This window comes from Poecile atricapillus, chromosome 3 (assembly GCF_030490865.1).
Source record: "Poecile atricapillus isolate bPoeAtr1 chromosome 3, bPoeAtr1.hap1, whole genome shotgun sequence".
Taxonomy (NCBI): Eukaryota; Metazoa; Chordata; class Aves; order Passeriformes; family Paridae; genus Poecile; species Poecile atricapillus.
Genome location: NC_081251.1, coordinates 106,462,208 through 106,489,139, shown reverse-complemented (window position 1 = coordinate 106,489,139; position 26,932 = coordinate 106,462,208). Strand labels below are relative to the sequence as shown.

Sequence of the window (26,932 nt, the reverse complement as noted above, 5' to 3'; positions counted from 1 at the left end):
GACTACAGTGGCAAAGGCAATAAAAGAGATGGATTCTTCTTCCTGCTCTGTGCAGGGAGAAAATGGCTCCCAAATATTGTGCCTGGCAGCACATCCTTCGAAATCACCCAGACATGAGCCGTGGTGCCTCCAGCGTGGTGCCTACCAGACAGACAAAAGTCAGGTATTTTGATGGAAGCCCCTTGGGGAATGGGTGTTTGGAAGCAATCTGTTGCAAGTGCTGAGGCTGAACAACAAAGCCAGTGGCAAAGCCCTGCCTGATTTCAAGGCAGACATGAGCTCAGCCTGAAAGGTCTAAATCCCAGCTGCTCTGTGCGTGCCTGCAGGGAGGATGACTGGGCCCGTGCTGGCAGCTGCCATCACCCTCCGCATCAGCTCTTGGAGAGAGAATCAGAAACACATCCAACTCCTCCAGCAGGGTGTTCCAATGACTGTGCCACAAACGTGAACATCCCCAAACCAGACTGAATGAGCTGTCGAAGGGGAATTTCCTCCCCCTTTAGCCTGAACTCTCTTTTACTTCTGTTAATGACTTCACATGAAGGAATCCAGATGTTAAAAACATCAGTCAGGCCAAAAAGCTAGCCCGTGTCCGTGTGTGACACTTCCCCTCTGTCCTGGCTGGCTGGGCTGGGAGGGAGCTTGAGAGCAAAAACCCAGCTGAGCAACAGCTTGCATTGGCTGAAAAATTGCCAGCAGCTACAGCAACTCACCAGACAGAAAGAAAAATCCCACCTGGAATAAACCAGAATAATTGTTGGTTAAAAAAAAAATAGACTGAGCAAATATTGCAGTCCTTCAGGACTCTGAAAATGAACATCAAACTTCTAAAAAGGTCGTCAGAGGTGTGCTTGGAAAGGGGATTTGTAAAATGGTAACCTGGTCACCGCTTCTTTGGGTCTTTGTCCAAAGGAATTGGGCTGTGAGTGCCACAGGGGAGCACCACCCACGCTGAGCCAGGGAGGATCTTGTGTCATAGATAATTCTGCAGGGCCCAGTTCATCTAGTAACACATTTATAGGGATTTTCAACAAATAGGTCTGTCTGCAGTGGAACAGGACCTTAATGGCCCCTGGTGGGGCTGGTTGGTGGCTCCCAGCCACCAGCACCCATCAAAAACCCTCCTGTGATTGGGGCATTTGTGCTCAGCTGGGCTGATTTGTACAAGGCTTTGAGATCTCCAGCCCTGATTTGGATGGAAATGGTTCACCTGCTGCCACCCCTGCCTGGCAGCCTGCTGGCCATGGAGCAGAGGGGCTGAGACAGTCATTCTTTAAACACAGAAGTAATTTGGCAGCTGGGCTTATGGCAAATGATCCTAATGAAAAGCAGCTGCCTCATGCCTGTAAATAAGATTGTCTATGCAGCATTTTACCCTAATAGAGTAAAATCAGAAGATAGGAATTTTAAATAGAAAAAGTCTCAGATCTAAGCTCTATTGACACACCAGCATCATTGGTTAGAGGGGGAAGGTTTAGGGACAGCCAAGAAAACCTCAGCACAGAGAACTCAGGGTACCTCAAACAGCTTTTAATACCCTCCCTTGCTTCCAGCCACTCTGTAAAACCCTCTAGCAAAAAACAATCACTTTATATCACGCAGACCTCTCCAATCCCAACCTTCCCTTGCTCTCCCAGGCTGGTTTCTCTGCCAGACCCTTGTTGGCCTCCCCAGGCTCTTGCTGGTGGCTCATCCTCAGCTGGGTTTGTGCTGTGTCACCACTGAGAAATCCAGCTCAACCTTCCTCACTGATCCAAATGAAAACCTGTCCCTGACATGGAGTGAGTGGCAGCTGGAGGATCTGTTGGACTCTGCTGGAGGACACCAGGACGATGAAAGGGCTGGAGGAGAGGCTGTAGAGGAGCAGCTGAGGTCACTTGGTCTGATCAGTGGAGGAGACTGAGGAGAGACCTCAGTGGGGTCTTCAGCATCCTCACTGGGAGCAGCACTCCCAAGGCCAGTGACGGTGGCCCCGAAATTCTCTAGAAAATAAACTTTCCAACACAATTTGAAGCATTAGAAAGCTGGCATTCTTTATCAGCGCTGGCCACACAGAAGGGTATCTCCTTCAATCTGAGGTGTGTGGTGAGACTTTGCAACAGGGTTTTTATTCTATCATAATCATACATATTCATTACAATGTGCCTCCCAGCTAATACATAAACATCACTTTTCCTAGAACTAATTTGCATGCATCAGTTTCATTCTGGAAGCCCTTTCATGGTCCTGGAGGGTGACCCGAAAGGGTCTCTGGTGGCTGTATTCACTGAGTCCTTCAATATTACAGGTGGCCTTTCCTTGAACTTTTTCTTTGGGCATGCACAGCTGCTTCTTGTTACATAACTTGCCAAAAACCCACTATAGACCTCATTATCTGTTTCTCCACACATACATTTCCAGATACATTTATCATCCTGAGTGCATACTTTTACATTCTTCCATCTTTTTCGCTAGTTAGTCTTTAGGCTCTGCCCAGCAACTTCAGGGGAGCTGGAAGTTCTAGTCTCTATGCTATTTATCATCAGGACTCAAGGAAATGGTATGAAGCTGAGTCAGGGGAGGTTTAGTTTGGTATCAGGAAAATCCAGTGCCTGCTGTGTGTAAAAAAACCCAGAAGTTTTTCCTGTGCTTCTGGCTCACTCCCTTTGAAGATTCTCATTTGCTTTTCCAGGCTACTCTTGATTCTGCAGCCCTCTCTCAGGCCTTTCTTCAGTCCCTCCTTCCCAAATGCAAGACTCACACCTCACCCAGACTGAAGCTGCTACGTGTGGTCTCCTTCTGCACCCTTCACAGTTTGCCTCTGTCCTTTTGGGATGAGAAAATCCAACCTGTGTGCATATGGAGAATATGGATGGACTCTGGATTTACTACTTTGCCAGCCCAGTATGATCTGACACAGGTGGTGAGAGCACTTGGAGCTCTTCAAACTCTTTATCCTGCTTCTTGAATACCAAACTGTTTTTCCTCCAAATATATGTATGTTTATAAAGATTTTCAGATGACATGAACGAAAATTCCCTGGAGTTGAGGCTGGCATCATGCCGAGCTATATATCATTATAAAAGACAAATTCCAGACCCTGGGATATCCAGAACAGACCAAAATAAAAGGAAAAGAAACTAGAGAAGAAAAAGAAGCAGGTGGGAGGGATGTAATGTAATGTTAAAGCAGCACCAGTTTATGCAAGCAGATGCCAGGTGACTAAATGTAATGCTGGTTGTTTACTCCTGCAGTTTGAGCCCTTTCCTTTCACAGATTTCCCTTCTGGGGATAGAAACAATAACATCAGCTCTGGAGCACCATGTTTATCTGCTCACTCTCACAGAACAACACCCACACAGGTGATCTGGCGTCTGTTTAGCCCCCCAGAGATATGCAAGGTGTAAACATGAATCTGGAAATAAGCTATCCACGGGTTTTTCAAAACCACTGTGCTTCACTTGAAATCACGGACAAGATACAGACATGGGAGGGAAAAGAAATCTCTCAAATATGTCTGTGCACCAGATACAGGCAGGTGAAGGGCATTATTTACCACTTCAGCTGCTCCACACGAGGCTGGGCTCGGCACCATTCCTGCCCAGACAATTCCTGCCAGGCTGGATTACCAGGGGAAGGACACAACTGCTTGATCCCAGGCGTGATGCAGGTCTGGAACCACGCTGCCCTCTAACACCTTCTCCCAGCCTGGTGAAACTGGGAGAGGTGATGTCTTTATCACCTGTGCTTCTCCTGTTTGCTGCTTGCTCCTGGATTGTGCAGGAGCCTCCTCTCCAGACACACCATCCACAGGATGGAGCACAAAGATGGATCTTCTCTAGCAGGCTTCCCTCCTAGCAAATGTGGCTTAAGGGTTTCCTGAGCAGAGCTGTGCTGAGTCTCCCTATCCTCATCTGACCTTGGCAATCTCCTACAGAGACCGGAGTCCATCCATATCCCGTTTGGATGAGGGACAATGGAGTGCCACTGGATTCAACCACAGCTTTCTCCATGGAGAGGTTAAACTGCAGCAGCTCCCTTTGCTTCTCCAGGCAGGTGGCACAGAGAGTTACCCAAGACAAAATCAACAGGGAAATAATTCCACCCAATGCCCTTGCTCTTTGAAGGCACACGAGGCAAAGGACTGAATCATAGACAGAAGGAATGAAGCACTCTTATAATTATTAAGTGCCATTAAAAATTCCAGTGCAAAAGTCATCTGTGTAATTAGGTCAGTATCAATTGCCCTGATAGAATGATTCAGGTCTCTCCAGCATTAAACACCAGCTACATACAACAAACATCCTCAAACAGAGAAAATCCAAAATGGACCTGCTGGGAACAAACAAAAATAAATCTGGGAGAGGATGTCACACTCTTAACCACCCACACAGAGCAGGAGGTCCGTGTGGAAAAAGCATGAAAGGACCCTCACACGTGCTGGAACTGCCTGGGAAGTGGAATAAGGGACCAGGCATCATCTGAGATTCAGTGCATTGGGTCCATGCCAGCTCCTCCCAAGACACAGGCACATCTTTCTCTTCACTTTCCAGCAGGCAGCTGCAACTCCATCACACAGGATGGCCCAGGCAACACAGAGGAGAGCTGGGAAATATAACAAATTGTGGCATAAGCAAATGCTATTTCAGTGTAGCAAACTGAAGGATGTCAGTTCCAAACTTAGATCAAATGTGAATATTATTGAAAAGTTTTGAGATGCTTCAATTAGAAGTCCAAAGACAACCCCTCCATAATGCCCCTACTGTGGCATTGACTTTCTGGCAGCTCTGAACCCGATTTTCTCACATTTAATATTATTCCACTTACAGCTAAAATGGTACATCTTGCTTTCCTGTGAGGAAGAAAGCACAGGAATTAAAATTTCAAAAGCTGGAGGGGAAGAAAACGATAATCAGCAGTGAATAAGAACTGCTGACATGTGTCACATGAAGATACACTTCAGGGAGGAAAAAAAAAACCTGTCCAATGCATATGTAACCACTGACTATCTATAAACTTCAAATTTTCCTGTCATACTTTGTAACTAAAAGATCACCAGGGCCTCAGGTTTAAGTTGTATCGCTGATGGCTGTACCAGCAACACCCCCTGGGGATGCCCGGAAGATACTAAAAGATACTAAAGATATTCCCAGTGTTCACTCCAAATTGCAGTGCAGGGAGGAGGCAGCTGACTGACAATCTTCTCATCCTTGGAGCACTGGATACTGAATGTTCAGACAGCGCAGGATTTGTTGTAGAGCTCATTGCAAGTGAAGGTAAAAAAAAACAAAACAAAAACAAAAACAAAAACAAAAAAACCCCACCACAAAACCCCCAGAAAAACCCACAAAAAAAACCCCCAAACTAATTCCCAGAAAATAATTTTGCTGCTTGTCACCAACCACTGTAGTCTAAAAGCAGTTTCTAATGATTAAAGGCTCTCACAAGCTACCAGAAGTGTTTTGTTCTTCCTCTGAGAGGCTGGAGGGCCAATGGAGCCCTGGGAAGGTCCAGCTCTTCCTTGAGCACACATTAGAATAATCCAGGCTGTATTTCTATGGACAAGAGATGACAGCTCTAAGAACAAGGACAAATTCCCAGACCAGTTCCAACAAGGAACCTCTCCAAAAACTGAAGGGCACAAACAAAGCTCACCTCTCTTGAAAGTCATCCAGTTTCCAAAGCATGGCTTATGTTTCAACTTTCTTCACAGGGATACTCATCATCATCTCCTGCTGAGCATCACTACTGCTGATCACCTGGCACTGTCTCAAAATCACCTAGGACAGGTCTAAGAAAAACAATTCACTGACCTCTCTGGCATTTATGTTCTCATAAGCAAAGTGGTCAACAAGCAATAAGATGATGAAACTTTTAGGTCTCTTGGGCAGCAGCCAAACCTTCATCTGCAGCAGAAGTCTGCTTCCCCACGTATTAGAAGGATTGAAAGGAAAATGAGACAAATTCCTTTGGGTTTATATCTTTAAAAAATTTCTCCCACTTCCCACTAAGTAAGATATCCACCAAAGTGAGGGTTTGTTTTTTAGCTCAGCTCAGCCTAGTATTTCCTACCCTGGCAAGATTTTGTAACAGCTGTAGTGGGGATTTCTTCCCACCCACTGCTCCCCCCCTCATTTGTTTCTCAGAAGGAATTTGTGTATGTTTGAATATGGGATGATAAGAAATGCAAACTGTTATGCAGATTTTGGAAAAGAAGAAAAGCACAAGGGGTCTCTAGGGACATAAACATGTTTCTATTTTCTTTAATATTGCTAAAGAATAATTCAAATTTCAGTAAAATTTTGCTCCAATAGCAGGCTCACAGATGAGCTTTCAGGTCTGATCTGCTAAAGACAGGTGAGAACCTCCCCACTTGGCCAAGCAGTTCTATAGACTGAACATAAACCACACAACTATTTCCAGCTTTATCACACTCTTAACGTTACAGGACACCAGGAAAGCAAGAGCACAAAATGTTAAGAACCAGAATGATCCTGCAGGTAAGAAGACAGAGGAGGAGTGGCTTGAAGGATAATGTTTTCTGAAGTCACAACTCAAATTTATTGTGTGAATGAAAGGTCTGTGTTCTTAAAACTTGTGACTTCCTTTCAGCAGGGCTTTCAAATACTCATCACACACAGATCTGCCAGCACAGTGTGGATGTCCTCAAAAAAAGGCAAAATTTGGACTGTCATGAGACACTGACTTTTCTGGAAGAGGGGGAGTATCAGTGATAGGAATAGTGGGGAAAAAACATGACACATTTAAGACAAATGAGGAAACACAAATGAATCATCTTTGTAGAACTCAGCCAAAATTTACCCAGAGGGATGGAGGAAGAGGGGAAAAGGACAGAAAAATACAGCCACAACAAATACTAAGCTGCAGCTCTGGTCTTAAAAATCTAACAGGGGATGTCTGGGGATTATTTCTAATCCTTGTAGAAACTCTCTCCAAATCTGTCCAGAGCAGTTTTGTTTAAAGAAATTACAGTGGCAGTGGCATTAGGAAAGCCAACTCCAAAATCAGAAAATTTACAGCTTGTTTGGCAACATTTTTCATGCACTTACTTATCTGCTTGAAACAGTTTGAAATCAGGCTCTGATAGAAGTGATTTTGTAATTTTTTGTAACTTTCTCAGAAAACCTTGAGGTTTACTGGAGAGGCAAGCACAGTGCCCATCAAGAGATGAGAGAGATGAGGGAACAGAGGGAACAAAACCATATGACAAGGCAGGAAAGATGAATTCATTTAGATAGAGCTTGGCAGGAAAGACTAGAAATTACACAGGTTGAACATGCAGATATAAATCAAGGAGCCTAGAAATTAGGAGACTGATTGGAATTGTCTCCATATAAAATTCAAAATTGTCAAATTTATCTTGCTGTATTTCTGACAGGACACTCAGTGTGCATTCATCTGAAGCACATAACTCATGTCTGAAGTCCTTAGGCTTGAAGGCAACTTAAAAAAATATAAATAAATAAATAACATATATAACTGCAGTATCATGAAAATACAGAAAACTGAGCAAAAATTGAGGTCACAGGGATTTGTTCCATACCTACACAGATGTTAACAGAGCCTGAAGTGATGACTGACACCCCAAGACCAAGTTGAGCCCAGCTCACCTGGTTCAGTCAGGTGTTATTAGACAGGGTACAAATGTTTTCATTGACAAATGGAAATGGGCTCTTTCATCTTTTCAAAGGGCTGGCATGCCAAGCCTACAAGGTGTTGCTCAGCCACCCCTCAGCAGAACCCAGCCAGAGCTGTTTAAACACTACTTGGAGCAGGCTGAGCCAATGCAAATATCAATTTTGATTAATGATCAAGTACCTGGTCTGAGCACAACAACAGAAAAACTGACCTGCTCAGTATTTCATCACTCCCAACATTTTGAGAATTTGCTTCCAGAACTGCAGTTTACTGTAACTCTCACTCCCACTCCTGTTCTCACCTTTATCCAGCAAGGAAGGGGGCAACAGCTTTAAAAAGTTAGAGGAAGAGAATGGAGAGAATTTGAAGAGTGTTTTGTGCTGGGGCTGATTGACAGACATTGCTCCATTCAGAACCACCCCCATGATTATTGTCTATGAAAGGGATCCATTAAGCAGCTCTCCCTGCCCTATTTGCTCACTGAGTTGGTTTCATGACTATGCTGAGAAGGAAATAGTTCAGTGCAGACATGAACTCATTTGGATTGGTGCCCTCAAGCAAATGCAGCTCGAGTGGAAATCTTAGGCATATGAGGTGCAGTAAGGCGGAAGGGAAAGGAGGCCAAATTTCAGGGGGTGAATGCTGACTGTGAGTAGATCAGAACAGCAGCACCAGATAAGAGCTGGATTGCTCACTGCTGCACCACAAAGCCCCACATTCAGCATTACCTGCTTGAGGATCCTTGCTGACTTGCAAACCTTCCAGGGAATTCTAATCTGCCTCTTTCTTGTACTTTCCAGCAAAACCCTTTTTGAAGTTTGGCTTTCTGTGCTCCCAGCGCTGAAAAGCAGAAAAGGACTGCCAGGAATTCTCTTATCACCAGCCCTGTCAAGTGCCACATTTCACTCAAGCCTACATAACAAAATAAAACTGGATAGGAGAGGAAGGGATCCAAGTGTAAAATGCAGTCATGCCAAGGAACCAACTGGCAGAAAACAGGGACTCTATCCTCTGGAAGATAAACCTTATAATTTGTGCATTAATTATAGCTCATTTACCTTCCTTATCCTGTATTTCCTCCTCCCAACTGGATTTTGAAGCAAAGGCCTGAGCCTTTATACAAACAAGCTAATGGATTCTAATGGCTCACCCTGATGCAGTGTTATTTAATCACAGCAGCACTTCATTTTCCCTGCTGTATTCAGGGAAGAAAAAAGAACAAAGATTGCATCCACATTCAGCTGTCTCATCCAAACTCATCTTATTTCAGTTTTCAAATTCCTTTCTTTCCATTGTAGTCAAATTTTCTTGTGCCTTCATCTTAGTAGTCTCCCCTTAAGAAATAATACAATGGAGATTTAAGTACTTAAATCTTAATCTTACTTAGCATTTAAGAAAGATACAGTAGAATACAGCAGATACAGGTTCTTGAACATACTTTGTAAAAACTTTTCATCTTCTGTGTCCCAACTGTCCCCAAATCCCATTCCCATCGTGCTTCTGGGTGCATTCTGTTCCTTTATCTCTGTCATTTATTTCCCTTACTCTTTGCTCCAGACACTCCCAGTTATTTGCCAGGACGATCCTGTCTCCATGGGAGTGGACCAGGTACAGGCACCAGTGCTCCTCCAAACTTGGAGTAAACAAAAATGGTTTGTCAGACTTCTACCCCAGCACCTTTTGCCTATTTGGCCCCCCAGCCCTGCCTGCTCAGCCTTGTCCTCTGCCCTTTCTCCTGTCCCTTCAGAAGGTGGGGAAATGCTCCCACAGCATTTCTCCTTCCCAAGTGCCACTCAGCCTGTTTTTCCTTATTATCAGGTGTGTCTCACACAAGAGGCCTGGTTTTTATCTCATGGTTGCAGGGAAGGGTATAAATCAAATAATTAATGCTGGCACTCCTGTTTCACTTAACATCACATGTGCACTCCACCCTATCTTACTCACATGATTTAATTCTTGGGCTCTTTTCCCATCCCTCTTTTTGCTGCAACCCTCCTGTTCGTGTTTGATCCTCCCATGGACCTCAGCAGTTTGTTCAGTGATCACTTGTCTCTGCCTCTCTTTCCCCTCTCCACTCTCTCCTTTCCATCCCTGCCCCACTTTTTCTCTCTCCCCCTTCCTACTTCCCCCACACTAAGACTCTTAACACTTCACCATCAGCATAACTTATTTTCTTTCACTTGGCCCAAATCTTGAGGAAAATCACATGAATATTTAAAGAAAGAGGGTAGGAAGTAACTCATGTAAAAACCTGCAGCTCTTTCAGAAAGGTGTCACTTCCCATGAGGAATGACAAAGCACAAAGGTCAAACCTCACAGCCACAACACCAGAGCACAGCCTGTCTTTTTATCATGCCGGGGTCAAAGTGATCATCTACAGAACAAAGAGATGGAAGACCAGAACACCTCACCTCTCCCTGAGCAAATAAAGCACCACACTTGTTCCAGGTAAACGAAGGAAAAAGCAAGCAGGTGAAAAAGCAAAAAAGAGGTGTTGTTGCCAAGTTGTTTCAATGAAAAATTTCAAGTGCCAGCCATTCACTCCTTGCTCTCGATTCCTTTCAGTTGCATCAGCAATGGTATTGTACAGACAATTATTTCTGTACATACTGTTTGTCCCAAGGCACTTAATGTCCCCCTTGCTTTCACCAGAGTTGTCCATCTATTCCAGCATCTAATAAATATAGATACAACTGTGATAATTTCTTGATAGTCTGCTACATAAGCTTAGAGAAATCTTTCAAATAAAACCTTTTGTTTCTGAACTTCTGAAATGTAAATGCAACCGGCTCTGCAAGTCAACCATGAAGCATTACCAGAAATATTTAAATCACATTTTATTTTTCAAATTCAAAAATAACAATTAGCTTTATTTACCACGTTACACATCTCAGATTTAAAATATCATGCTCTATTTAAATATCCGAGTGACAACACTATACAAATAAAATGTTCCACAAAATATATTTAAGAAAATGTTTTGGTCTTCAATCTGAACAATAAATAGACAGGCACTTCTACATATACAAAGAAAGCGACCACTATTTAGAGTAATTCTTATAAGCAAGGTGTGGAAATAGAGAAGATCTGAGTTTTGAGGACACATGTAACTCTACATGAGGCTTCATGCAAGCTTCAAAGTTTGGTTCGGAATCGAAGCTCTTGGGATCTGCACAATTCTGGATTTGCAGCCGCTTTACAGGAGACCCAAACCACGCCCTCAAGAAGCAATGTGCAATTTCAATAATTTCCATCAAATCAAGCTACCTGATCACATTTAGTGCCCAAACAGAAAACAAGGATTCACCAGAGTAGCTTTCCACAGAAGTAACATGAGCAATAAGTCAGCTTCAGTAAGTAGGCTTGAGGCTGGGGCAGCCCTACCTGCCCAGCCCCCAAAAAACCCTCATCTTTTTCCTTACACATTAAGCTCTTAGGGGGCATTTCCAGCAGAGCTATGCCTTTAAAAAAAAAAACCAAAAAAAAAACCCAAAAAAAAACCCCCCCCAAAAAAAACCAAAAAAAAAAAACCCAAAACAAAACCAAAAAAAACCAACCAAAAAAAACTTCATCTAATAAAAGGTTAAATCCTTCAGACACAGGTACACTTTGCACAAAGGATCGTAAGTAAAGGGAAAAAAAACCATTCCAGGGTGCAAAAGAACTGAAAAACATAAATAAAATTTAAAAAAAAAATTTTTTTTCAAGTCTCATAAGCCTATCATATCTAAAAGTAAAATGACATTCCCCCTATTTGTGTATTTTCAATTTGCAGTGGTTTCCACACACAAACACTACTCAAGGGAAAATTATCTTCCACCATCACAATTAATGCAAGATGCATTGTGGTAGGCAATCCCTGTTTCCAGTACAGCTAACCAGTCACTGACAGCTAGTTATAGCCTCAAAGTCTTTTTTAAAATTAAGACCAATATTGAAACATAACGACCACCACAACAGTGGAAAAGTCAGGACCGAGTCTTCAAGCCATCCCTCCAAATTTTAGTATTAACTCTCATTTTCAGAAGTACAGGAAAAAGTTTACAGCGAAAATTCAGCTATTAGACAGAGCTTCAGTGATCCAAACTTGCAAAGTTCTTTGGACTTAAGACACTTATGCACATTACTTTAACAATTTAAGTGTGGATCTTGCAAGCGTGTCCAAATCTTAATCATTTCTTGAGGTTTTCTACTGTGCACTAACATTAAGTTTGTGTAGGAACAGATGTTATTTCTGTATTTCTCTTCGATATCAAATGTTTTGAAGCCTTTGTGTTTTTCTGGAGCCAGCCCAAGCTTCTGAAGGCACATTCCAGTATAAACATCATCAATAGGGTAGAGGAGTACCTGGTCAGATGCATTATTCAGTCTTAGTGCCAGATCACCAGAGTACAGGAACCCACCGCCTCCTGCGTACGGGGGATACGAACCTTCATAAACGCTTTCTGGGATGTAGTACTTCAATTTTTTCTCTCTGTGAGGTCCAGCATCTTTGATCACGTCACCTATAAATAAGTCTTTGGCTTTTTCCTTTGATAAACTCTTCAAGTAATCCAGGATCTGATTGGTATTCACAAAAACATCATCATCACCCTTAAAAATAAACTGGACGTTTGCGCAGCTGCTGCTGACCCACTTCAGAAACAGCACCTCTTTCAGAGTCAGATTGAAGAAAGTGTCTCTGTAGTTCCAGAGGAGAATGTCTCGGTGGGTGTCACTCTCAAATTTAATCATGTGTGAAAGGTCAGGAAAATTATCCTCTGGTGGGGTCTGCCCAAGCAAGAAGACCCTTCTGACTATCACATCCCCTGATTCTATTTCCTTGCCCCAGGATTCCCTAATTGCTTGTCTTCTATCAAAATGGGGTATAAGTGACTTAATAGCCAGCAGCAGGAAAGGTTTCTGTTCACACTTGTTTGGCTGATCTATTAGCAATGAGTAATTTCTACACCTCAAATAGAGGAGGAAGTCTTTGAATCTGTCTGGCAAGTTTGCAAAGTCACTAACCTCTGAGTGCACCAAGGGGTCAGGGTCACAAGAACTGAGAGCACTGAGGTTAGAAACTAAGTTCTCCTCCACAGTCATATTGGACAGCAAGGACAGAATTGGGTTGTACAGCAGCTCAAGCTTCTGTTGCTGTTTGTTCCAATAAGCTTTCTGAGGAGTGTATTTCCTCCAGAAGTTGCTACGTGGTATAACAACACGGCCTTTTGCATTCTTGTCTTGGCTGCCGCTCTTTGAGACTTCCACAATCACATAAATAAAAATGTTTACCATCATCAGAATTCCCAGCAGCTTTAATCTTCTGCGTCCAACACTCATTTCTCATATCTAGAAATAAATAGAAAAAAAGTATTTTTAGCTTTCTTCAAAGCAAGTTCTTGATCTCATTAAAAATGCAAACTACTTTCAAATGCAAGTTAGTAGCCTAAAAACCAAGGTTACCTACACCCCTGAAGAAGAAACAGTTAATCTGTCTCTAACACACACACACACACACATATGGTTTGGAGTTTCATCAGCAAGTTGGTACAAATGTGAAGTTTCCATTTGCAGCTTAGGAAAGTTACACAGCTTTTCATGGTGAGTCTAAATTAGCCAGCAGTTTTTGCTTCTCATTTAGATCCCCTTTAAACACTTGACTGTATAATAATTAGAATCTGAGCCCTCAGCTTGGCAAAGGCAGCTTTTTTTTTCTGCTAGTAAGGTGAACTGAAGGGTATAGAATAAATTGCTATATGATAAGGTCAGTTATTTTTAAATTAGGTTTCAAGCTTTTATACTTGCACTCTCACACCTCTCAACTACATAAAGGGCAGAGCCAAATTTTAAAGCACACAGTTTCTGACAATTCCACTTGGATATTCCTTGGAAGAAAGGCTGACAGAACTTGCCAGCTGCATTGCTGATATTCAGACACAAGGGAACATGAACTTGGAATTTTTTCTCCCCCCTTCAGCTGGAGAAAGAAATTCAAACAGTAAATTAAAGCAGAAGTGTAATTATTACTAGGAAGGGAAAAACCATGAAAAGATAAAAAAAGGAGAGTTCTCCCATATATGCAAGACTTGGAACAGTATGTGTACATCTCTGTCACATCAAAAGTTCTGTGATCCATCTTCAGTTTTTACAGGGGGAGAAAATGGATCAATCTCTCTTTTTTCCACAGTTGTCAAAATGCAGGTATACAAGGAATACAGTACAGGGAGCAACACAAAAACACAAAAACAGTGTGTTCCTCTAGAGCAGTGCTTACCAAACCGTTTACTAGCTCTGGGATACATCAGTGTACAAGCTCCACAAATAATTCAGAATGAATAAGGAGGTTACAAGGAGTACGCTGAAGTCACATACAGAACTCACTGCCAAAGACACTTTCATGTGCCAGGAGTATAAATGATTATTGGAAGATCAGAAAAAGCTAATGTAATAAAGGATTTGTGCTGACTGTTGAAAGCCCAGCTGTGAGCACTGCCTCAGGCCCTGAGGTCATAGAGCAGCAGACAGGGAGGCAGACTGAGAAGAACACCTTGCATTTGCTGCTGTTTTCTTTTTCTCAGCCATCCCCAGACACCTGAGTTACACTGACCCTTGGTCTCCTATGGTTTCATCAGTCTTACTTTGTTTTACTCCTCAACAAGTTAAACACTAAACTACTAAAAATTTAGGAAGGGATCAGCAAGTAAATAATCAATAATCTTTTTTTTTTTTTCTTATTTAATTCATAACCATTATTAAATCCAAAAAGGGGTGTGGGGGTGTTCTTCTGGAATTGAAATCCAAAGCCACTCCTAGAAAAAACGGCTTCTCAGAAAAATGCCTGTGCTTCCTCATGTCCCATCTGTGCATTTAACTCTGTATATGCTCAGGCCAGATCTATTTTATTTCATATTCTACTCCCAGTCAGCTGTGAAGTTTCTCTTCTAATTTTGAAGCAGTTTTCTTCTATATCTCAAAGACAAAACCACACTTGTGGTCAGTGCCATCATTAAATATAAAACAGCTGAACTGCTAAGAAAGCGCTGGGGTTGGTCACACAGATTTCAAAGAAACTACCTTCCTCTCTCAACTGCAGCTAAAAACAGATAAATACACAGGTTTCCTACATTTCCCTTTCACTAGAGACAAAAATACTGGACAAGGAGCCATCCCCTGTTTTGTGCTGTTCCACACAGCTCAGCATGAACATCTGCCCTGTCCTCTACAGCACTTCCCACTAAGCAGCAAATGATGTGACCTATGATCCCGGGACTCCAGAGACAACAGGGTGACCACTCCCTCCTAGGAACAGCCAACAAACACGGGATTGTCACAAAGCCAAAGGTTGATTTTTCAAGATATGCAGCACCACACAGTTCATCTGTCACATCTCACCAAGCTGAGAGCATTCAGCACCTCTAAGACATCTGGATACTTGACCTGAGACTCCTCTGGCACAACGAGACACCATTTGCAAAGACTTATTTCAAACACTCAACAACATCCTTCAGTCCACCGTGACTGCAATATCCTGCAGCAAATGAGACTGGGATCCTGAGCAGGAAGATCCCCATTTACTGTTAGACTTGGCAGAGCTTTTCAGCAAAGAAGGTACAAGTCTGGCAAGACGACAGCGGCCCCATCTCACAAAGCACAGTAAATCAGTAAATGCTATCATCACCACCACAAGCAAACACTCCCAGCCTCTACCCTGTGGATCCTGCCTGTGGCTCCACAAGCAGCTGAACCAATCGAATCATTTGTGCAGGCCCAAGGTAAAACACAACTTTTCCACCTCCTTCAAGTCTGACAGAAACCATGGCCCTTCACTGTAAATACTTCTCTGAGGGCAGGAGTTAGGCTGTATTTTCTAAGTGGGATGAGTACCACATCTACATTATCTGACTGCCAAACCTGAGAATTATGAGTCCATTTACTTACTGGGGCTGACAAAAGATAAAATAATCCCTTTTACCTGCAGGTATCACACCTACCACCCTACTGGTCCAGGACTAAACTATCAGGAATCTGGCAAAGCCAAGCTGTAATTCAGGTATCTGACAGACATAACCACCTTTGTCTCTTTGCAGAGGCTGTAAGTGGTGCTAGGGCAGACCTGGATGTTCCCATGTAACTTCAATTTAGGGCCTGATGTCCCTTAGAGCAGCTGTACATGCAGCACCACTTCTGACAGTGCCAGCAACAGCACATGCAATAGTGACACTGCTGCTTCTGAAATTAACTGTTTTAGCTACTTAACACATCACAAGCCATGTGCAGTCCTTCTAATCTCCTGTGAGATGCATCAGTTAAATGTGAGATGCATCAGTCTAAATAGCTCAGCTCTGTTCAGCGAGTCAAGAGATTTCTGGACTGAGCAACAGTTTTGGAACAAGATGATGTTGAGAGCCTCGAGCTGCTGCAGCGAGTCTGTGCTATTTCCAGCTTTAAAGAACTTGAATGCTGTTTATTTTCTAACTGCACACCATCAAATCTCTCTTCCCCCCTCAGAATTTTACACAAATCCCCTTTCATACGACAGTAATTAAGAAAACCTTAAGAACAGGAGAATATTGAACAGATATCTGCATTGCCCTTCTGCAGAAACCTGTCTCATGCAGTGGTTACCACTGGAAACAGACAATGTTTTCTGTCTTCTCCAACCAAAACAGCCTGAAACAATGTTCCAGCTGCAGGAAAGTAACTACAATAGCAACAAGCTACTCAAAGCACCAAAAACCACACTGAAATTCAGAGCAGCTGATGTTTATTTTAATATTACTTTTAATTATTTACATATACCTGCTTTGAGACATCTTTCATCATATTATTTAGCTTTGGGAGAAATTCTAATCTTCCAGTATTTTAATACCAAAGGACACCAGTGAAACTCAGGCATGGAATTTCAAGATCTGAGTAAATACAGCAAGAAGGATGTGAATATAGTTTCCTAAAACACAGCCCAAGGCATAAAGAACTATAAAGAGTTTGAATAACTGCCAAAGTAACTTCACATTCTGTCTCCCATTAGTTGTCTTCAGCACATTTTTTCTCAAAAGTCCCTCAAGAGCAACACCAAAAAGCCCCAAACCCTGCTCCCATCCAAGAGAATTAATGGTAGTGAGGCATTTGTCTAGTAATGCTCCCATTTTTTTGTAATAAGGTTTTAGAGGGCCAGACTTGCATTTGAGCAATGTTTACTTATGTAATTGAACCTAATCTCACTTTGTCCAAGCATTTTTTTGAATCCTCTCTATATTTTCAACTTTTGTGAACTATCCTGGTTCCTCAATTTTCCCCCACACAGAGAACAGAATGACTCGCTATTCTATTACCACACAAGAGAGGACAACACCCACAGAGTCTGCATGGAGTTATCTTTGCATCAAGCTATCTTTACAAAGTCATTCAACGGTAAAAAGTTACTTTCAACTTCTTTAAAACCACTCTATGTGAAATTCCTGCTTGACAGAACTCTCAGAGAAGGAAGAGATACCATCAGCTCACCACTGTCTCAAACTGGTATTTCCAACCCCAAACCAAACTGCTGAAATCCCCAAACCTTCAGCCAGACAGTAATCTATTTTTTCAGCCATTTTTTAAATGAGTCAGGTACCAGTAAATCATCAGATCATCCCAACCCGGTCTGTATTTTAAATTATTTGCAGGTGTCTCTCGAGAAAATGTTTAAATATGGTGCACCTATTGAATTCACTGCATGTTAGACCTAATTTTTTTTTTTTAACCTGTTAGAATTAAATCCTGGGATTGGCTGAAAGAATGTTCAGCTTCTTATTTGAATTCTCGTGTTTCTTACAGAAGATCAAGGCATATGCAAAAATAGGCCATTATGAAAAATATTCTGTAAACTCTATCCTGGGTTAAATGGATATTCCAATTTTTCTACTGGTATAGACTACTTGAGTTTGGTCCTGGTTTTCCACAGGGATGAACAAGCAATGTAGCTGCTGCACATGTACACCACACCTACAAAAGTCTATTTAAGCAATGGCAGTGTCTCAATAAATTATTGCATCATGCTAGCATTACCATTCCACACTGGCATGCCTGCAGCCACACTAGATATCCTATGAAGGTGTTCCTAACTGCTCATGAAAAATAAACCAATCCCAAAACAACAAAAAACCTGTGATGAAAAAAGTTTGGTTTCTTTGTTTAACAGTAAAAAATTATTTGGATTGTTGATTTTGAGTTTTTTTTCAGTAAGTGAGATTTCACATTGACAACCGAGTGTAACATTTCAACCCACTATAAAAATGAATATTAAAGTTTAATATGCCAGTAGTTGAAGGCCTGTGGTAGCAGATTTGACCTGTATTTCCCAACTGGTTAACACAAAAAATTCTCATGTCATTCTAAGGTCAGTTCAAGCTTGAGAATAATGATGTTGTAAATTTGTTAGGAATAACCCAGAGTTGCCAGCTTCTGATTTAAGAAGAACTTCAGTTTTCACTTGATAGGCTTCAGCTGGAACAAACAGTAAATTATAAGGAATCAACAGAAGGGATTTAACCCAGTGTCAGCAGAGAAATATTTCTTGGAACAAAATTAATTGTCATTCATCACATCAATTAGAAGTTGGGGAGCGCAATTCCACGGCAGTTTAAAACAATTTCAGTCATAGCTGACTCATTCCTATAATTTATTCCTTCCCCTGCATAAACTGCACAGTCCCATCTACCTTTGCACTGATTTGATTGTGGTGAATCAGTTCAGGGAGCTGGAGGACGATAAAGAGCCTACAACAGAGCAGCAATTAGCTTTCAGCCAGCTCCCATCACTCGATGTTGTGCTGCACAAACACTGGGAATGGTGCAGGAGAAGGGGGAAAGCTGGCACAGCCCAGGCCACAGCAGAGCCCATCTGTCAGCAGCCTCAGCTCTCATGTCCCAGCACACTGCTGCTGCTGGTTCCCACCTTCATCCAGAGCTCCCTCGGGCAGGGCCAGGCACAACCAGCACTGCTCCACCAGGGACAGAGTCTGGGCCACCCATTCCACCACAAGGTACACCCCAGGGCCCGAATTTCTCCGGCACTTTCTGCACCCAGGGCAGCGACTGACCCTGACCCGTTATCAGCCACCCATGGCTGCTGTTTGCTATGGGGCTCGTTTCAGCTGCCCTTTATCTGCCCACAGTTACCAGAAAGCCAAGGAAGAGGATAAGGAACCACCTTCCTCCCAGACACCTCCTTGTGCTTGGATCAGTGCTAGCTCTGGTGAGAAAGAATGGACAGAACACATTGCAAAGCTGACTGATGCTTTCAGCAGGCATTTAAAGAGAGAAAGTCCGCAGGACAGACACTCTCTTGCTTCTTAGTTTTGTGCTGTATCTGAAATAAAACTCATGATTTAGAAAACCTGCGCAAAATGCAGATAACCATAATTTCCACAAACAAGACAACTCATTTGCTCCTGGTATCTCTTCCAGTTTTATCTTAAAACCAGTAATTAATCCTGCCTTAGCCATATGCCAACCACCTTTATGTCAGCACAGAGAGCAATCATTATTAGTCAACTAACAAAACCATCCTTCAAGCAGTGTACCTCAGGTCATCAAAATTTTACCTCTGCTTTGTCTTCTCGCCCACGTTAGACACAAACCACGCTACTAAAAACTATGTTTCAAAAACAAGAACAATGTAACTTGGTACAGCTGACGAAGTCAACACCTACCCCTGGTTACCACTGTCCTTTAGGGTTAAAAATGAACAACTGGTTTTCAATTTGATTTCCCCAAGCTGCTGCCTTTATGTGATGGGATAAACAACTGGGAGGGTAAAATTCCCAGCCATCTCAAGCCATATTTCCCTGCCAGTGCTACGTGGTTACTCAGAAGTCAATTCAAACCAAATTCATACCGTAAATATTCATGTCAGAATTCTGGGATCTGCCTCTGAACTTGACAGTAGTGAGCTAAACACGCTGAAGAATGCAAACCCTACATTTAAAAATGCAAATACATGAAAAATACTTTTGTCTTCAACTGTTTGGTTTCAGGTGTAATTAACATTTACATAAGTTCTTCACCTTTCTGAATAATTCATTTAAAGTTCAGAAAAATCAGTGGAGTTGTAAGCAGAGAAGTCCATTGTCCTCCTTCAAAGCTATAAAACCCAAGATACAGATCTCGTTGCAGCCCATCAAGTTTATGGAAAAGGGAACAATTTTTCCAGCAGCTTTAGGCAGCTAAAGATGCATATAAGTACCAGGAGGATTGTGTAAAAGATCTTTAAGCCGGCTAGGCAGCTAACTCCCGTTTTTGTTAACAGCAGATAATCATCTAACCCGATTAGAAACTTCTAAATCCGAGTAGCACCTTCTGTACCTGCTACCTGCACATCAAAGTGAGCATCCACAAAGCTTGAGAGTGGTTGGAGTAATCAACCTGAGGCTGTTCTGCATGGGTTTTAATTGTTTTTATTCAAAAGCAGATAAACAATAAGTTTGCAACACCAATTTCCATCCCGAAGACAGCTTCCTATAAGCAGCTTCCAACTTTCAAATGGGAGATTAAAAACCGTAATTGCTCAAATAAGATAAAACCAGCATCACATTCAGGGGACAGTCGGGAATTCAGCAGCAGCTCCCCTTTAACTCACTTAAAAGAATTCCAGCTTTTCCCAAGCCATGAATTCCCATATTTGCGTGGCTCACTGTGTTACATTACGTATAGCCCCGAAGACGAGCAAACAGATGAGGTTATTTCTCAAACCGCTTAGTTCCCCAATTCAGCTCACGACCCAGCTGCACAAACAGCTACACCAGCACAAGGCTGGGGGCACAGACACCACTGAACTGGCCCGGGATACAGCAGGATGCTCCCGGCAGGAATCTCGGAGCTCATCCCACAGCACACCTCGGTGGGGCACACAAACCTTTACCACCACCGTCAATTCTCCTGGAAATCCCATACTAATAAGCAGGTCGTCTGCCGGTTCATAAACCACTGAGCCTCTGGGAATTACACTTGTACAGGTAATTTTAGTGGAATTAGTCATTCCCACCCACAAGTGAAGATTTCTTGCTCGTTTGATCCAGATAGCTGGTTTACAATTGAAGGGATTTGGTCAATTCACTCTCAAGACTAACTCTTCTGAGAGTGCTTAAGATGAAGCAGCTGCTAAATTTCAGAACTTATTTACAAAGACGAACAAAACTGTCTCCAAATTAAATGCTTTTCAACTCTTACTGTTGTATTTCTCCCAAACAAGAAAGCTTTCTTAACCAGCTGCTGATGGAAACTGTTGCATTAATTATCCCTTGAAAACTCTCAGCACCACACCCATCACACACAGGGATTCTTTTCCTTACTTAAATGCTAATTGCCTCTCACGAGACACCAATTCAATCATTCTTCTGCACAGTTCATCAGAAGACAGTTTAATGATCCAGTCTTTTCACTGGGTTTTTACACGATTTGGAGACTGAGGGAAGTTTACATTTAGGCGTCTTTGAAATCCCAAAAGGCTCAAGGAAATCAGCGAGAAAGATACGTGCAAAGAGCAGGATCGAGTCCCAGGTCCCTGACAGTGCTCCCCATGTAAAAGAAAAATGTTACTGGACAGGAAAGAAAAATGTTACTGCACAGGTCTGACATTTATTCCCCAATTTTTTAGTCGGTGACTTCTTCACTCTGTACTAAAACGACAGGAAGAGCCTGTATTTCATTCTACCATTATCATCATCTTTTCTTTCTTTTTTGCTGTTTTTCAAGAACATGAAGGGTGCTTGCTTACATAAAGGGATACAATCGTGAACTGATAAAAGCATCTAAATATATCTCTGTGAGGTCAGAACATGGCAGAACAGGGATAACACACTAGGAATTTTTGTAAACCGCACTCACAGGCACAAATTCTTCTCCAAACCACACGAAGCACTGTCCAGTGCAGGGCCAGGAGTTGGACTCCAGCTATCCCTGTGGGGATCCCTGTTCCAACAATGATTCCATAATAAGCACTCATATGAACACAGACTATGACACACCATAAACATCAAGCACTCATCCTGTGATTGCACATGCACCCAACCTTCTTCCTAAAGCAACTGTTAACATGGTGGTTAAAAATGATTTAGGGACTGTTATTGCATATACCTGAAAAATAAATTGAAGTTTGAATTTAAAAAGTAAATGGATGGCTACTTGCTTCAAAATCACCAATGCATTTCTACCATAGAGTAACAGAAAATGTAATAAAGAGATATACTAAGAAAAAAATCCCAAACCAACAACCTGTGAGAGAGACAAAGATGGTTTCAAGCTTTTGGAAGGCAATCAATCCTAACGGCCTTCAAGAAACATTAACATTAAAAATAAGTTTAAAAATCTCATTATTTTGATTAAATACATGGGTTTTTTTTTCTATATTCTGTGCTTTTTACGGAAAACTTATTGCCATAATCGGTTTACTCTTGCCAATATCTTCCCTCCACCCCGCCTTTGGCCTATTCTTGGCAAGTTTGAGAATTATACACTTCAAGCTCTACTTACAAGAAACCCCCCAGCCTGTACTATGCAGACTGCAAATTCTTCAAAAAGAAGCAATTGATGTTTTTTTTACGGCAGGAAACGAAACCAAATCCAGTAAAAGACAAAGACCTGGAATGTCAGACTTCGCTGCACTTCCGACAGAGCTGCTTTAGTCACTTGGCAGCACAAGGCTGACAGCACACACAGGAAAAGTTCACCAAGTAACCAACTCGGAGAAGTTTCACAACCCGTCTGAAGTAAAGATTTTGCATCATCATCTGACACATTTGTCAAAAAGTCAGTGATCTGTCGAGAAAGAACAAGACACCAAAGAGCTTGGCTGAGGATTTTAATTGGTGCTGCTCAATCTTTTTCATATCCTCTGGTTAATTTGGAGCAATACGACCGCACAGATCGGTGACAAGCCAGCCCAGCTTCCTGACTGATGTGACAATATTGGCTGTGGTAGGAGACACACAATCCTACATTTCAAACATGATCAGCACCGACACACCCTTTTGTCACTACCATTTTTTCCTCCTTCAGGTGGATTTACACAGCCAACAGAAAAAATCGCTGTCAGAGCTGGATCCACTTCGAAAATAGCTGCACCAGGTGGCAGCAAAATGACAATTCCTCAGGGTCTCAGCACTGACAAGTCACCATGGAGCGGCACTCCTCCGAAAGACTTGGTTCTCCAAGGAATAGGCAAGAAGATGAAGACTCAAATTCTGCACTTTTTTCCCTCCCTCTATATAGACCGTGAGTTATTCATACAGACCATTGCCCGGATTTGCCAGCACAGAATATGACACCACTTTATCCATTCTCATTTCTCATCAAACACTGGTTTTTCTCTGAGCAAACACCACTTCTCCACTGATCTCCTCAGCAGTGTCTTCATTACCCAGAAGTATTTAAAAATTTCAGGAGCAGCTTCCAGGCAGTAATAATAAATCTTTTGACTACCTTTTGACACTGTGTCCATTAGGAACAACCTCTGGGGAGATTAGTGAGTTTTACCTATTATGAAACAGGGCATCAGACAGCCAGCTAGCACTCCCAGCCATCTAAAGCATGACCTTCAAAAACAAATCCCTTCAGCAATGCTACCTCTTGCTCCATTTTCCCCATCGTGGGGAAAAGAAACGAGCACAAATCCAAGCAAAACTTACTTTACAGGTGACGGGGTGACAGAATGACTTTAAATACATTTTATTTTTTATGCTCTAGCCGTAGATTCCCTACAGCAATACAGCTCAGTACTGCACAACATCTCCTGTAGAAAGTCACACGTTCAAAGCAAGCAGCAAAACCAGAGTTTCTTTTAAGCCAAAATATTTTGACTCTGACAGTATTACATTCTTAGGTACAAGATAAACATTCTGTATTTTAATCCATCTCCACGGCAGTATTGTTTTGTTAAAGATACCTATCTTCTCGAGTTGTTTATAGCCCCGGGAAGAACAAAAAAAACCACCAAAACAACAAAAAAACCAAACCATTACAAATTAAATCTGCCGAACGAGAAAAGCCGATTCTCCGTTTCGTTTCTTCCACGCATTTCGTAACAATTCAGCTCTCATTCAGCTCCTCCGGTGCTTTATCAGGCATTACGGCTGGGTCACGGAGCGCCAGGGCAGGCTCTGCATCCCAAGCGAGCCCCGCTCAGCCCGGTGTCATCTGCCGCCCCCGCCCGCGGTGACAGCACCGGAGCCTGACGCCAGAACGGAGCTGCAAGAAGAGCACGAAACCGCTTTCAACAGCTTGGGAAGAGAACTGGATTCAGGGCTGGCTCTCTCTTTAAGACGGTGAGCAATAATTTGCCAGAAATTTCCTCAAAGGACAACGCTATAATCATGTTTTCTCAATAACTCGCAGATGATATGTCTAGCATGTAATTTTGTGCACGGCCAGACTAAACTTCTTCTGTGCTCAAACCAAGTCTTTCTATCCAAAATGTATTAAAAATAAAGAAAAAAAAAAAAAGGGGGGGGGGGGGAGGGAAGGGGAAAACCCACAAGGGGGAAAAAAACAACAACAACCGAACCACACAAGCTCTTATTTCGCATAGTTAAAACTAACCACGAGTATTTAATAATCAACCCCAATAGCACCGAGCATTTTGGGAAGTCGGATTAAAGGGTTACTCAAGTAACTTTCACCACAAATTTTTGCTGGATGACTAATGAGTCGCGAGCTGCAGTTCAGCCACAATCCCTGCGAGTAACCTGAAGTCCCCTCCTGACGCGGCACAAGATGTGTCAGGAAGTTTGGGAGGGCTGAAAAGCATCATCTCTTGAAGGAGCACATATATTCAGGCGAACTCCAGCAAAAACAACATTTTCTCCCTTTTCAGCTCCACCAAAGCCCACACTTGAGTGCCACCGCTTCAGCACTACACATTCTACAATGGCGAGGCGGATGTTAATAATTAAGCCGGTGAGTGGGAGCGGGCTAATGAGGTGACCCCACGAGCAGTGCGAGCGTCCCCGCTCCGCCACCGCCGCCCTCTGTCCCTCCCCTCCAGCCAAGGAGCGGACTGCAGCAGCTCCCGGCACTGCCGCAGCCCCACGGCTTTCCCTGGAAAAACCTCGCGGCTTCGGCACCACCAACGCTACCTCCCCACGGCTAAATGATTAAAATAAAAATTAAAAAAAAAATAAAAAAAAAAAATTAAAAGCGAGGACAAACACACGGCGGGCTGAGCTGGCCCGAGTTTCATCCCTGCCCAGCGGACCGTGCCTCTCCCCACCGCTCTGGCTGCAACATGTGCCAGCACTGCCGGGGCAGGGACACCGCACCCGTGTGCTGGGACCCTGCCCTGCCGCCGCCTGACACCTTCCAGTCCGGGAAAAGAAAAAAATAATAAAAAATCTAGCCCTAAAAAACCCCCAAATTTACGTCTCCTGCCCCTCGCCCCCCGCGCCGCCAGCTCGCAGCGGTCACTACGCAAATAAGCGAGAGGCGACGGGGAAGGAAAACCTCGCGACCTGGAAAAACCACGCGAGGTAAAAAATAAGTTTAAAAACGGGGCTTTTTTTTTGCCCCCCGTCCCTCCTCAGCCGCTCCGGCAGCGCCGGCGGGGGCGGCGGCCGAGCCCCCCGCCCGTACCTTGCCAGGCTGCCGCGGGGCTCCGCCGGGGTTCTTGCTGCCGCCGCCTCCGCATCCACCATGCTTTGTCCGGCCGCGGGCTGCCCTCGCCGCGGGCTCCCACCCGCCCGGCCCCGGCCTGCCGCCCCACCACGGCCCTCACGGCCGCCGGGGCTCCGCGCCGCCGCCCCGCTCCGCCCGCCCCCGCAGCGGGCGGCGGCTCCGCACCTGAGGGCGATGCCGGGGCGGCGCCGAGGCGGCCGCGGAAGGCTGGTCCCCCGTCCCCGCGGGACGGCGCGCCCCGCCGCTGTGTCCTCCGGGCCGGCCGCGCCCGAGGTGCGCGCCCGAGGTGCGCGCCCGCGGCGGGGGGAGCGGGGCCGGCGAGCGCCTCTCACTTGTTGCCCTGTGGCGAAGCCCCGCCGCGAGCGCGCGCCTTCCCGCCGCGAGCGCGCTCCCGCGAGCGGGCGCCAGGCGCCGCCGCGCGCTGCAGGGGCCGGGGGCGAGGCGGGCGGGGCCGAGGGGCAGAGCGGGGCTCGCCGGTCCCGCCCCCGGCCCCGCCCCCTGCCCCGCCCCCTCCCGGCCGCCGGCGCCGCGGGTTGGCGGAGCGCGCGGCGCGCGCCCCGTGGGGCCGGGCGGGGCGGCGGCCGGGGGGGGTCCCCGCCGGGCCCTGAGGGGAGCGCGCGGGCGGGCGGAGGGGGCGGGCCGGCGAGGCCCCGTCCCCGGCGGGACACGGTGTTCTCCCGCCGCCCCCCCCCCGGCTCCGCGGGGCCCAGGCTGTAGAGCTGGAAGGTATTTACCTCAGAAAAGGTGTTTGTATTATTGGAGGAGCCGGGGGAAGGCGGCAGACTCCGCCGCGTTGCCGCTGTTCGCCTTCCAGCCGGGCCAGGTGCCGCTCCCTCCCTGTGGAGACGGCCCCAGACCGGGCACCCTCCTCCTGGGGGTGGCCCCGGGTGACACCTGGCTCCTGTGCCAGCCCTGGTGTGCTGGCAGCGGGCGCCGTGTCCGTCTGTGCGCACCGCGGGACGCCGGCCATTCCCTTAGGACGATTTTCCCTCGTGTTTTTTTTCTGCACGGCACCAAGAGAAAGAGGAAAACCCCTCAGCCCCGCCGAGAAATGCGGTGCCACGCCACTTTTTAATGTTTCTTCTTTGAAAGAAACATTCTTCTTTGCACCTGACTCAGCTTTTCGTGGAAGTCTTCAAAGGTTTTGCTGCTGAGTCCAGGAGGGAGAAGCAGAGGGGTCGTTTAGGCTGTCAAGGCTTCCCTTAGTTAAGAAGTTTGTGAGAAATACCGATTTCGGAAATTCGCCCTCCAGTGCTGATACTAAATCATGCATGACTCATTCATTAGTAACCTCTTTTGTTGTTGTTGTTGTTTGCTTACTTGGTAGGTTGATGAGCCTACAAATCCTAGCCAGACGTCCCTGTGGAAATAAACCAAAGGAAACTCAGGAACCCAGGATGCTAACTGGAATAAAACACAGAAAAGTGTGCTGGTGCAGGAAAGAGGGCACATCTTGTCGTGGACATGTCAATAGCAACCAGCAGATTTACAGTTCCCACAGACTGAACCTCTCAGCTTTTTTGTCCTACACAGGATGAAACTGAACACATGCCATTTGTTTCTATTTTTACCACCTGCATTCTCAATCCAGTATAAGGAGAGGCCCAACCAAAGGAATTGTCTCAATGTCACTTGGCACAATCACTTAAAAATTGTTTTCATTGCAA

At 44.4% G+C, this 26,932-nt stretch overlaps 1 protein-coding gene across 5 annotated transcripts; it reads right to left on the bottom strand.

Annotated features, from left to right (window-relative positions):
* Window positions 1-11,153: 11,153 nt before the first annotated feature.
* On the bottom strand, window positions 11,154-26,100 carry B3GNT2 (UDP-GlcNAc:betaGal beta-1,3-N-acetylglucosaminyltransferase 2). 5 transcript variants are annotated; one of them, XM_058836402.1, is made up of 3 exons: window positions 25,224-25,403; window positions 23,618-23,843; window positions 11,154-12,969 (listed from the first exon to the last, which is right to left on the bottom strand). In XM_058836402.1, exon 3 carries the CDS (start codon window positions 12,958-12,960, stop codon window positions 11,767-11,769), a length of 1,194 nt encoding a protein of 397 aa, XP_058692385.1. In that variant the 5' UTR covers window positions 12,961-12,969; window positions 23,618-23,843; window positions 25,224-25,403; the 3' UTR covers window positions 11,154-11,766. The 5 variants fall into 5 exon arrangements, with proteins under 5 accessions (XP_058692385.1, XP_058692387.1, XP_058692386.1 ...); XM_058836404.1 differs by lacking the exon at window positions 25,224-25,403 and adding an exon at window positions 24,341-24,475; XM_058836403.1 differs by lacking the exons at window positions 23,618-23,843; window positions 25,224-25,403 and adding an exon at window positions 26,000-26,100.
* Between the last annotated feature and the right edge of the window lie 832 nt (window positions 26,101-26,932).